The sequence below is a fragment of the Phyllostomus discolor genome, chromosome 13 (genome assembly GCF_004126475.2).
Source record: "Phyllostomus discolor isolate MPI-MPIP mPhyDis1 chromosome 13, mPhyDis1.pri.v3, whole genome shotgun sequence".
NCBI lineage: Eukaryota > Metazoa > Chordata > Mammalia > Chiroptera > Phyllostomidae > Phyllostomus > Phyllostomus discolor.
Window position 1 is genome coordinate 43,361,306 of NC_040915.2, and position 12,407 is coordinate 43,373,712.

The 12,407-nt window shown below is 63.8% G+C and overlaps 1 protein-coding gene across 2 annotated transcripts in view; it reads right to left on the reverse strand.

Moving 5' to 3' along the window:
* Positions 1-12,407, reverse strand: part of ZNF664 (zinc finger protein 664) — a 23,095-nt gene continuing 10,688 nt past the window's right edge. For both annotated transcript variants that reach the window (XM_036014388.1, XM_036014387.1), the window contains exons 3-4: positions 2,223-2,284; positions 1-2,132 (exon numbers count right to left, since the gene is read on the reverse strand). In XM_036014388.1, coding sequence (XP_035870281.1) covers positions 756-1,541 — 786 coding nt within the window. In that variant the 5' untranslated portion in view covers positions 1,542-2,132; positions 2,223-2,284 and the 3' untranslated portion in view covers positions 1-755. The remainder of the gene's footprint in view (positions 2,133-2,222; positions 2,285-12,407) is intronic.

A 12,407-nucleotide genomic window follows, 5' to 3' on the forward strand; every position in this document is an offset into this window, starting at 1 on the left:
TGAGCTATTTCAAAAAAAAAAAAAAATTTTTCAAGTGAAAAATGTGACATAGCCACTAAAAAAGTAAGTCTAACAGAGACGCAGTGATTAGCAGAATCCACAAAATTTTAAAAAAAGTTCAAGGACAGGCGTGTCTGCCAACAGTTCCTCCAACAGGCCAACGGGAATTGTAACCTAAACTCTAGAATGGAATTCAAGGCCATCTAGGAAGGGGCGGGTCTTCATGGGTGCTCTGAGGACATACAGGCCAAGCAGGTCCCAAAATGACGGGACCTGCGTGGGGGCCGAACTGAGGGGAGCCTCCGAAATGCCGGAGCACGGTCTCGCCGGGAGCTGTGTGTGTGAGACGCGTGGATGGGCACGCCTGAACCAAGAGGGGCTGTGAGCTCCCGAGGGGGGTCCCCGGGGCAGCTGCTGGGTGCGGGTGACGCAGGAGGCCTGGCCAGGACCTCGGCTCCCTGCGCAGTACGCAAGGACTGAGGTGTCAGCTGGAATCCCGGGAGACGCAGACCCACGCTGCTGCGGTGGGTGTTGCGCTGGGACCTCACAGCCCGTGTCGGGCAGACAGCCAGAGGGACTCCAGATTCGAGGCCAAGTGGTGGGACACACTTGGCGAGGATCACAAAAGTCAGCCTCAAAAGAACGCTCTGCTAGGGCTGGCTGTAAAAACTTCTTGAGTCAATGCAGGTATTTACAGGGTTTCCTTCCTAGTGGCACTTATGGGTTTTAAGATTTCTAACTGTTAGCAAAATGCTCTATATAACTGATATTTTGAGATGGTTTCTCTCCTTTGTGTGCACTCGCTGGTGGATGCAGAGGCTGGTGCTCTGACTGAAGGCCTTCCCACACTCATCGCATTTAAAAGGCTTCTCCCCAGTGTGCACTCTCTGGTGGATGCAGAGGCTGGAGCTCTGGCTGAAGGCCTTCCCACACCCACAACATCTGTAGGGCTTCTCCCCGGTGTGCACCCTCTGGTGGATGCAGAGGCTCGAGCTCTGGCTGAAGGCCTTCCCACACTCGTAACATTTATAGGGCTTCTCCCCGGTGTGGACCCTCTGATGCATGCAGAGGCTGGAAGTATGCCTGAAGGCCTTCCCGCACTCCTCACATTTGAAGGGCTTCTCCCCGGTGTGGACTCGCTGATGCATGCAGAGGTTTGAGCTGTTACTAAAGCCCCTCCCACACTCGCTACAGACATAGGGCTTCTCGCCTGTGTGAACTCTCATGTGAATCTGAAGGTGTGAGCTCCAGTTGAAGGCTTTGCCACACTCATAGCACTTATAGGGCTTTTCTACCGTGTGGATTTTCTTATGCCTGTTCAGTTTGGTCGTGGTGCTAAAGTCCTTACCGCAGTCATCACACTTGTAGGCCTTCTCCCCCGTGTGGTCCCTCCAGTGGATGTGAAGCTCTGATATGTGAAAGAAGCCCTTGTCACACTTGTCACACTTATGGGGCTTCTCGGCCGTGTGCACTTTCTGATGCATGAAAAGGTCTGCTCTCTCAGAGAAAAACTCCCTGCACATGGGGCACTTGTAGATCATTTTTCCCGTTTGGTGCCGGGGCCCAGAGGAGAAGCTGCCCACGAGCGCGGCAGGTACGGGGCGGCGGGGCACCGAGTCTCTCAGGCGGCCATGCCGGCGGCCTATCTCAGGCCTGCCCGCGCCGGGAGGTTCGCGGCCGGCCTGCGCGCCTGCCTGCCTGCCTGCCCACGGAAGGGGTCCTCCTGCATAGTGCTCCTCACCCAGCGCTGCTGTCGGCTACACAGCGGCCTCCACTCCCACGTGAACCCCGGAACTCATCAACACAGAACTTCCTTGTGAGTCCTGAGCTGTCAGCATTCCAGGGGCTCTCGAGGTGCGGAACTTTGCGTTTTTAAGCCCTTGGAACCGTCCTCTAGTGCAGCGGCCTCGTCCTTCTCACTTGCGGAGACACGACCGCGCAGCGTCCCTTGCAGCAGAGGGCGGGGCGCTCCGTGCTGGTCTCCGCCCCCGCGGGCTCCCCTGCAGGGTCAGGACGACACTCCACCTCCGAGGCGCCGGGCAGGAGCGAGCCGGCCAGGAAGCGCGCTCCGCGGCCCCAGGCGGTGGCCCCTCCCTGAGGACGGTGCCCTGCGGAGGCAGCACTCCAGGCCCCTGGAACAGGAACAGAAATAAACACTGAAAAGGCCTTTTTGTCCAGAAAATTGCTATTGATTTCGCATAACCGTGAGAGCTGACACACACCTTTTCTGGCTTGAGAAAGACGCCCGTGTCTCCCAGAGAGAGGAGTCCTCGGCTGTGCAGGTCTGGAGGGGAGAACGTGCAGATATCATGCTCCTGCCCGCAGCCCGGTGCGCACCCACCACCACCACCACCACCCCGCCCTGCGACGGCCCGACCGCCGCCAAGGGAAGGCTGCCGGGAAGGAGAAGCTCCCCCGGGGACCCACGGTGAGCACGGGAGGCAGCCATCCCCACGGAGGCCCGAGAGGGACCACCACCTCCGCTCTGAACGCAGGGGGAGCAGCGTCGCGGCCTCCGCAGCCAAAGCCTTGCTGGCTGCAGGAGGGTGGGCCCGCGGCCCGCTGGGGTCAAAGGGCACTCCCTGGCCTGCCGTCCTCAGTGGTTTCCTGATGCTCTCAACATAAATCGAAACCCTTCATCTAAGCCTCAAAGTCCTGCCCCGACCTTGCCCCCCCCACCCCCAGCTCACGTGGCCTCCCGGCTCGGCCCCAGCACCCACACTGGCACCTGCCACGGGGCCTCCCACAGGCTCTTCCCCACCTGCCCGCCCCCCCGCCTGGGGGAGGCAGGCTCCTGGCCAAGGCTCTAGGCTCCCTCTTACTCGGTTCCTGCGAAGCACACAGAACTGGTAGTTATCTTCCTGCCCGCGGGCGTTGGTCGGTCTCCCGTGCCAGGACGGAAACGCCGCCCGGGAGGGACCCGGTGACGCGAGGAGCTGCACTGCTCCCAGCCGAACGCGTCCCCGCAGTCCCCCCCCCCCCCCCCCGCAGTCCCCCTGCCGCCCGCCCCGCCCCCAGACAGGGCCTGGGGGTCCTGGGGGTCCTGGGACGGGGGACGCACACACCGCCCCGGCCTCACTGCCGGTCTCCTGACAGCCAACACCGGACACAGTGCCCGCCAAGGGAGTGAGGGGCAGAGAGGAAAAGATACGCCCCAAACATTCTGCCTGCACGTTCTGAGGTTCAGGAACATGTCTTGGCAGTCTGTCCACCTCCTGTGTTCTAGCTCAGCAAGCGGTATTTCGATTCATCAGTGCAAGTGAACAGATCTTAACACAACACAAGATAACACGCCCCATGCGAAGATGGGTACATTGGTCACTGAGGTTTCTTCAACACTCAAACGGCAGAATCAAGCAAACCCCTTCCAGGTAGAAGCGTCGGGATAATAAAACCCAGCAGCACAACCACAACGCCAGCAAAAACGCAGCTGGTGTCTGGGGAAGCACACACACGGCTCCTTCGACCGGCCGCTGCTCTCCTGCAGACTGACCCGAGACACACCGGCAAACCCAGGGGGCAGCCGAGGTCCCAGCTCACCGGGGGGCAGCATCTGTCACAGCCAAGCTGCAGGCAGCCCAGGCCCCCGGGGGGCTGGCTCACCAGCCACGGCACTTCCTGCCGGGGGACACGCCCAGCCCCTTCACGGCGGGGGTGGGGCGCATTGCGCACTGAGGTGGGGTGAACCCAGGTCCTTCACGCTGCTTAGGAAAAAGCAAGGCCCAGGACAGTATGTAAACTGCGCTACCTTCTGTGCAAAAAGAGGAGGAAACACGAATGCACTTACACGTGCACACATTGTTTACACGGTGTATGAAAAACAAGCACGGAGAAGGCTAGTACAAACCTCATTTAACTGGTTCTTTATGGCAGAGGAAGAGGGAGAAAAAAGGACGGAGCGAGAATAAAACTTCTCTGAGTGCACCGTTAGGCAGTTTTGACTCCGGAAACATATGAATGTTTAAATATTCAAAAGTAAAATTAAACTAAAAAGAAAAACCACCACTAAAATTCTGGAGCAAAATGTACCTCCTCAGAGGACAGGCTGTGTTGATGAACGAAGCCGCAAAGAAACCAAGCTCCCGGGGCAGCCCACCCGCCGGCCGTAGCAGCGGGGTCTCTCCGTGCCGCGGGGGAGGCCGACAGGCGCCCGCACCCAGCTGGGTCAGGAACCGAGGTTCAGCATGAGAAAACCGGAGTGCACCGTAACACCGAATTTGGACGTGCACCGGTCTGAACCTGCGTCTTTGCTCTAGGTCTGTCCACCGACCAGGCCCGGACTCAGTGACGACAGCTGGCAGTGGCCCCTCCCCACCGCGTGCAGGGGACCCCTGCAGACAGCTGGCTTCCGGGGGAGCAGCACTGCAGGGAGAGAGTGGGGACCCCTGGCTGCGCCGGTGTGTGGGAGCCCTGCCGGAGGAACACTGGGGCCCAGTTATGAAGAGGCTCCCGCTGGCCAAAGCCGAGACAACGGAGCCCCAAAGCCACGGTGACTGCAGTCGGCTGGAACACATCAGACCTGCAGCCCCCACTGCTCGCCGTCACCAGGGCTGGGGGTGAGCAGAAGCAGGGAGGGGGGCAGGCAGGGTAGAGGGACTCAAGGCACTGGGCAAGCAGAGGTAACCAGGACACCAACTTTCCACCTCTGTTGAAAACCAGCAGGAAAGAAAAGAAAGAAAGAATAGGAAAAGGAAAGAACTTAAAAGGAAAGAACTGAACACCCATCCTGTCTCTCAAGACATCACAGCCCCCAGCTGGTGAAGGAAACCCTCACGCAGCTCCCAAGCCAGGGAAGCAAGGGTGGGAACCGGTGAAACGCCGACCAGGCTTTACATGGAGCAGAGGGGCTGCCGCCACCTGAGCCCCCAGGCCCACCTGAGGGCACCTCGATGAGCCACAGCCTGGCCCTGCTGCCTGCCGCTGGGTGCAGCTGGCAGCACACGGTGTCCCCTGGAGACAGACGCCTCTGCCGGAAGACTGCCGGAATCGAACCGGGCTTCCGGAGTTCACCCCCGATGGAAGGAGCCAGGAGGACGGAGGGGTTACCAGGGAGCAAGCAGAACCACAGCAAAATGCGAGCCCGCCCAGAGGAGCCTGCTTGTGCAGCGTGCAAGCGGCGTGGGGAGGGGGGTCTGGGTGAAAGAGGTGAGGACCCAGCCAGCAGAGGCAGCGCTGGGGCAAGCCAGCCACTTTCACGGGGACAACAGAGGATGCTGACGGGGCCGGGGCCAGAGCAGAGGGGCGCACAGCGCAGTCCCCGTGTCAGGGTGGCGACACCCCCGCAGGGTGTGCACCGACGTCTGTGCGCACCACCAGGCGCTGTGGCTGCAGGGACATGAGCGTGTTTTGGGGTCCCCGGCACGCGGCCCGTCGGCTGGGCGCTGGTTTGCCCAGGTGTGCACGCTGCACAGCCGGGAGCACCCGCTGAGTGGCACCTGTGACGGGTGACGGCCACATGTCCCGGAGACGTCCAGGAAACAGGAAGATACCTCCCCGGAGAGGGAGAGACGACCCACGGGGGAGAAAAGGAAGAGCGTCAGCCCCGCTGCGAGAGGAGGGACTCGGCAGTGACCTAAAGAGGAGGGTCACAAAAACTCTGTCTAATCCTGACATACATCTGATATAAGCCTATTTCATTTGATCCTTATGAATTGAAACAGTGTTACATAACATAGTCATTCTATACTTCTGACTGGTGACCTTTAATTGTTTACATTCGTGGGACAGAGCAGGAGACTTTCAGTTCCAGCCAAAAATGGAAAAGCCCCTTTTCTTCTAGGTCTTCAGTGTTATAGCTGAAAGCCCCGAACCTAACTCAACAAGCCTAGGAAAACTCTGAAAGGCAATAAGACAGATGACTGGGGACCTTGGGACTTGAAGAACATGGCCACGAGTTCCCTGGTATATGAGTCTATCAAAGCTGCCATAAAATGCCACAGCCTGGGTGGTGTACACAACAGAAATATATGGCGTGCGTGGTGGCTGGGACACTGGTGGCGGCCGACTGTCCCGGGCAGCACCGGAAGCGAGCCCTCTGGTGAGGAGGGCAGGAGAGCGGACCGCGGCAACAGAGCGCCAGGGGGCCAGGGCTGTCCCTCAGGGCTGTCCCTCCAGCCGCTGGGTGGGGAGCGCAGACAACAGAGCTCCGGCCGCACGGGAGCGATCGGAAGGCCGAGGGGCCTCCCACCCGAAGAAACCGCACCCCCAGTCCAATCCCGGTCCTGGCCTTCCTGCGTGGACAGAGAAACTCGTAACCCACCAGGGCCGGCGGTCCCCAGGCTGCCGCGGGCCTGCCCCTCCACCCCAGCCCTCCCCACACAGCGGGGACGTGTCCCTGGTCCGGCTTCACATCAGCGCAGCCCACCCTGCTGAGCTGGTCTCCAATGCGTTTTTCTTGTTTAAACTTAAGGTATTACCCGAAATTTGGACCGCCGGCCCAGAAAATCTCGAGTCACTAGAAAGGACACCATCGCTCCATCACAAAAACCCAGCGACCAGGACCCCCTTCCCTGTTTCTGAGGAGGGCTGCCCCTCCGACTGTGCGAACCCCCGAGGTGTCGCGGGACTGACTGCAGCGGGACTGACCACAGCGTGACGCTCCGGGACCGTGCTAGGTGCGGGGCCCACCCGCCTGCCGGAGACGCTCCGGTGTGTGAGCCGATCCCCCCAGCGCGTCGGGTTTTTTGACAGAACCCACTTTACTGGACAGCGTGGCCGACAGCGCGGTCACGCAGCCTCGGGTGTAGACGGGCGTCTCGGTGCATCCGCCGGCTGCCGTGCTGGAGCTGTCCGGCGGGACCGGGGCGGGCGACCGTGGGCCACCAGCAGCCCTGCGCGCTGTGCCCGGAGACGCCCTGACGAGGCCGAGGGCGCTGCCGACAGGCGTGGTCGGGGGGTCACGTGGGAGCCGTGCGAACGCCTGCAGGGCCTGCGGGGCCCTGAGCCGGTCTTCTCCGCAGGCCCTCGGGCGAGGCGCCCCGTCGCTGTGGGTGCCGGTGGGGGCAGAGGGCTTCAACAGGAGGCGTGCGGAGAGCTCTCGCCCCGGCCCGGGACCACCGCCCCTCAGTGCGCCAGCGTCGGAACGGCCGCCGAACCCCGTCCACGTGCGCGTTCTGGGCGAGGCCTCCGCCGGACCACGGGCCGCGAGTGGCTGCGAGAGGCCGCGAGTGGCTGCGAGAGGCCGCGAGTGGCTGCGAGAGGCCGCGAGCGGGAGCGGCGTCTTCGGCCTCCGCCCGTTGAAGGCATTTGCTCAGGTGCGAGCGCTGCCGCTCCTCCCGCTCAGTCCTTGTTTCAGAAACGGCGGTTTTCCATGAAAACGTCGTTTGTGTCAACGTCTACCGATCTCATCCTTCTGAACAAACCCGCCAGCGGACGCTTCTGTGGAGCTCCAGTCCCGCTCCCGTCCGGGCGCGGTCGGGCTGCGGCCACGCTGCGCACGGAGAGCCCCGCGGGGTCCTCAACACCGCTTCCACGGTGTGCGAGGGTCCGGGCCCAGAAGGGCTAGAGGCTCTGTTTTACATCTTTTTTTAAAAAAAATCCTCACACTAGGATACTCATGTTTATTTTAGAGAGGGGGGAAGGGAGAGACAGAGAGACAAACACTGTGGCTTCCCTGACCTGCCCCGGCCAGGGACGGAACCTGGAACCCAGACGTGTGCCCTGACCGGGAATTGAACCAGCAACCTTTGGTGCACGGGACGACGCTCCAACCAACTGAGCCATCTGACAAGGGTTAAACCCAACTTTTCTTTTAAAGCTTAAAGGATGTGAACAAATTGTCAGGTGAACTTGCTTAAAATGAGTTACTTCTATCCTCAGCCATTATGTAAGAAAATGCCCCTAAATTTCTCCAAAACAATTCCAGAGTCGACCCCCGCACCCGAGCAGACTAGAGGTCGAGCACCTGAAGGAAACGCGCCCTGCCCACGCGGCTGTCCTGCGTCGTCCCCAGCCCGGCCAGGGGCTGCCCCTCCCACGTCGTCAGGAAGTCCCAGTGGCCAGCGCCCTCAGACAGTAGCCGGGCGGCCGTCCAGCTCCGAGGGAAGTGAGGCCTCTGCCCGGCCTTGCTCTCAGGCCTCGGCGCGCACGGTCACAGGAAGGCCACTTAGGTCCCTGGGGCCTGCGTGCTGCCAAGGACCCGGGCTGAGAGGGTGTTGTCCTGTTCTGGGCCACCCCCCGCCCGCCGGGGGCACCTGGGTGCACAGAGGCAGTGCCCACCCCCTCGCTCACCTCCGCGGCTCCGTCGGAAGAGTCCAGGGGAGAACGCACGTGACCAGGGTGGGAAGACTCAGCTGCTCGGGCTGTGCGGCCCCTGAGCTTCCGCCGGCTCGGCCAGGGGTCCCGCACGACCTGGAGCAGCGACTGGTGACGCGCTGCTCGGGACCGTGGGACGCTGTCGGCCCCAGGACAGAAGACACCCTCCTAGGGGCAGGCTCCTGCCCCACACAGGCCCCTCACAGTCCCCACGCTTGTTCTACGCCCCACCCTTCCAGGCACAGAGCCGGTTTCCTCACTACGGCCCCCCTCAACAGTCACAGGTCACTGTGAGGCGCCGCCCCCTTCCCCGGATGGCCCAGCCTCGCACACTGGTGGCCGGCTCTCGGAGTGTCCCCGAGGGAGGCCCACCTGGCCTTCCCAGGCACTCACAGGGCCACTGGGGCCTCCTGCAAGCCTGCTCCTCAGGCTCCGTGGCCGGCCCGGCTGGCAGTGCCCGGAGGCCCCCGTGCGGGGAGACGGGTGGGAGGTGTGCCCCTGTGGCACGTGGGCACAGGCTCCCTCAAGTCCCGGGGAGGTGGTGCTGGCCAAGGCCTGGAGGGGTCTCATGTGCCGCGGCCCTAGCATACGCCCGAGGCCCTGGGTCTGCCCCCACCCACCAGCACGCCCAGCTGCAGAGTGGACCCCAGGCTCCGCCCCACCCGAGGCCTGTTCAGGTGTTCGCACCATACACCTGTCCCGGCGAGCCATCAGCCCGGCCGTGCTGCCACTGGAGCAGCGTCTCAGTGACACGCCCCAACCGTGCCTCAGGCCCTCGGGCCCCTCCTCTACACGCACACACATGCGAAGACACACACACACACACACACACACACAGCGGTCCCAGCTGGGGCTCCGGGCTCCCGTGAACCACAGGGGCGGGGGGAGCTGCTCTCGTTTGTCCCGGGGACCTCTGTTCTTCGTGTGGCCTGGCCTGGCCTGGCCTGGCGACCCCGGGCAGAGAAAAGAGAAGAGACACAAGAGGCCGGGTCTGATCTCTCCCCAACCACGAGTCACCAGAGAGACGACGAAACCGGGCCTAGAGGAGGGCCAGGGCCAGGCCGGAGGGAGCGAGGCCACAGTCCCTCCCGCGCCCGAGAAGGGCCGCTGCGGGTGTTATCAAGGCGATGAAGCGAGGCGTGGGGGAGCAGTCCTCCGCCCTCCTTCGGCCAAGTCCGCCCACAAGATGACCTGCGGGGTGACACGCGGGGTAGGCCCTGGCTCTGCCCCGGCTGTGTGACGGTGACTCATCTCGAGCTGACCTGGACAAACACAGATAATCACGTCCACGACGCGTCGCTGCCGTGATCAAAGCAGATGATGGGTGCGAAAGTGCCTGTCGGAGGGCCCACGGCACAGCTGGAGCTAAACAAACAGGAGTTTCCTCAGTTCCCACGTTCTAATTAGTGCGACACACCCGCGCAGTCGCCAGCGCCGTCATTTCCCAGGCGGAGGCTCCCGGGACCTGATGACCCGTCTCCCTGGGCCGAGGGCCCCTCCTGGGGCAGAGGGAGGCGCCCACGCCCACGGGCCTGGCTCCCGCGCCCCCTGCTCCTGCCCCGCAGGCTCCCCCTCCGTGTGCGCAGGGCTGTCTGAGAGCACGCCTGGCTGCCCAGGTGTGTCCTCGGCCTGCACTCCACGGCTCCCTTCCCTGCTCTCGGACACGCGTGCAGAGACGTGCAAGTCGGGGCAGAGCGTGACTTGCGCGTCCTGTGCACGCCACATCTGGGCACGAGGCCACCGCGCCCGCCGGTGCGCGGGCAGCCCGCGTGTGCCTCAGGGGCCACAACGTGGTGGGCAGAGCGCCTCGCTGGCGGCCCGAGTCCCGAGCCCCAGCACCGGATCTGACGCTCCCTGGCTGCTCGACCGCCGACCTCGGCTTACCCCTCCATGAGACGTGATGGGGGCCTGCTGTCGGTCACGCTCGCTCTCACCCCCGAAACTCGGGGCGCGGGGGGACGGGCAAAGGCCTCAGCACCCACTCTGTCCCCAGCGAAGAGGAACGTGGGTAGGGGACTGAAAAAAACAGAGAACCCCTGCGGGGCACGGGGACCCTCTGGGTTGGGGGCACGGGGACCCTCTGGGTCGGGGGGCATGGGGACCCTCTGGGTTGGGGGCACGGGGACCCTCTGGGTCGGGGGGCACGGGGACCCTCTGGGTCAGGGGGGCATGGGGACCCTCTGGGTCGGGGGGCACGGGGACCCTGTGGGTCAGGGCGCCCAGAGAGCCCGACGCTCCGCGGTCCGGCAGAGCCTACCTCCTGCCGTCCTGGCCCTGGCCCGACGCGCCCGGACCTGTCCTCCTCAAGGGGCCAGCCTTCACCCGCTGGCGGAGCCCCCTGCTCCGGGGCGCACAGCTACTGGGTGGGGTGGCGTGTGGGCGCCCACGCGGGAGGCCCAGGGAGACGGGCTCCAGGGCCCCTCCTCTCAGATGAGGGCGACGCACCTGTTAACGTGCTTCCTCCTGCCGCTGCCGGGAGCCGTGGGCCCCGGAGGACAAAGTCCAGGTCGGGCCCCGAGGGGAGGGCGGCAGCCCCTGGGACGTGGAAGCCATCCCCGCCCGGCCGGCTGACTGATGGGGGGTGGGGCAGGCAGAGTGGGCCTGGGAGGCCGTGGCAGAGACCGACAGCGGGTGCCGGCAAGGCCGCCTCGGCGACGTTGGGGAGGCTGGGCCGAGGCAGTGGGCAGGCCAACACCTTAGGAACTTGAGATTCTGGCTTTTTAACATGCACTTTTAAAATTGTGAGAAAAAACATAAGACAAAATTCAGCAATTCACTAAGCTCTGCTTTCTTTTCTTAATGAAATGTTTTAAATTAACGAAGCCCAACAACTATTAGCCACCCTGTTCGTTTCACCGAGAAGAAGAGGAGTGTCATGGGTGACCGCAGAGCGTCCCGCGGGCACCGAGAGGACTGCGCTCCGACCCCTGTCCGGGCAACGCCTCCGGACCAGCCACGTCTCGCCCCCTCCGCGTGCCAGGGCCCAGGGTGCCGTGACCAGACCGAAGCCCTGTCTTCTGTTCGCTCCGATTCTCCCTGAGGGAAGCAGGAGGTGGCTCCGGGGCCACACGGAGTTTAAATCTCACACCCGTGACGACAACCTTTAAAGGAGGGGAGAGCGAGCACGACCCTCTCTCTCCCCGCGGCCGCTGTCGTTCAGGCCCTGCTCCGACTCCCACAGGCCAGCTCGCCTCCGTCCCCCGGCATGCCGCCGAGCTGCCCGGCTTGGACCGGCCCCTGCCCTCCCTCTCCCTGCGGCCCTCCCCACCAACACCAGCGTCCTTCCAGCCCCATGCCCACCCCCTCCCGGCCCCAGATGCCGCCCGGCTTCCCTTCCACGGCACCGTGCCTGAGGCGCCGTCTGTCCCGGTCAGCTCTCCGACTCCCAGCCACACGGTCTCCTCGGCCCCCGCTCCAGGGGCCCCTCCCCCACCTCCCGACTCAGGCTGTGTCCTGACCCTGAGAGCCGGCACGGACGAGGGCCGCTTCCACGACAGTGGCTCCACGCTCTCGCACAACCAGGCCCGTCCTCGTGCTGGTCCTCCTGCTGCCCCTCCCACCGCCTGTGGAACACCCCCCCATCATCCCAGAGGAACGCCAGAACACCCCTTCACCACATCCCAGGTCCAAGTTCACGTGAAAGGCACCGCCCCCTCCACCGCCATCCCCATCCGAGCTGGGACCGGCATTCACAGTTGGCTGTCCCCTCCTCCCCGCCTGCACACCTCTCAGCTGCTCCTCTCCTCCTCCCAGCCACAGCCGGTCCCACGCCCCCGGCTGCCGCTCGCCCTTCTCCCCCGTCCTCCCCGCACAGGCCTCTCTGCCTTCCAGACTTCTACCAGTTCACTTCCCATTCGGTCCTCCATCCCCCCCACCCCACTGAGCCCCCTCCCGGCCAAACCCAGGGGCCTGCGTCTGCACCCTTTGTCTCAGTGGGGGGCGGGGGGGCGGAGAGCCCCCTCCCAGGCCGCCTGCGGAGCCCCTGCTGCCCGAGAGACCGGGCAGCGGCCCGTGGTGCCAGCGGGGCCCCCCTCAGCTCCCAGAGGACCCCCACAGCAGCCCAGCGGCAGGCCCACTGGTTCTTGCCTCTGACGCGAAAGAGAACCCCCTTGGGGTCTGCTTCCACCGCTCCCGCGGCCCCCAAGGGCCCTCGA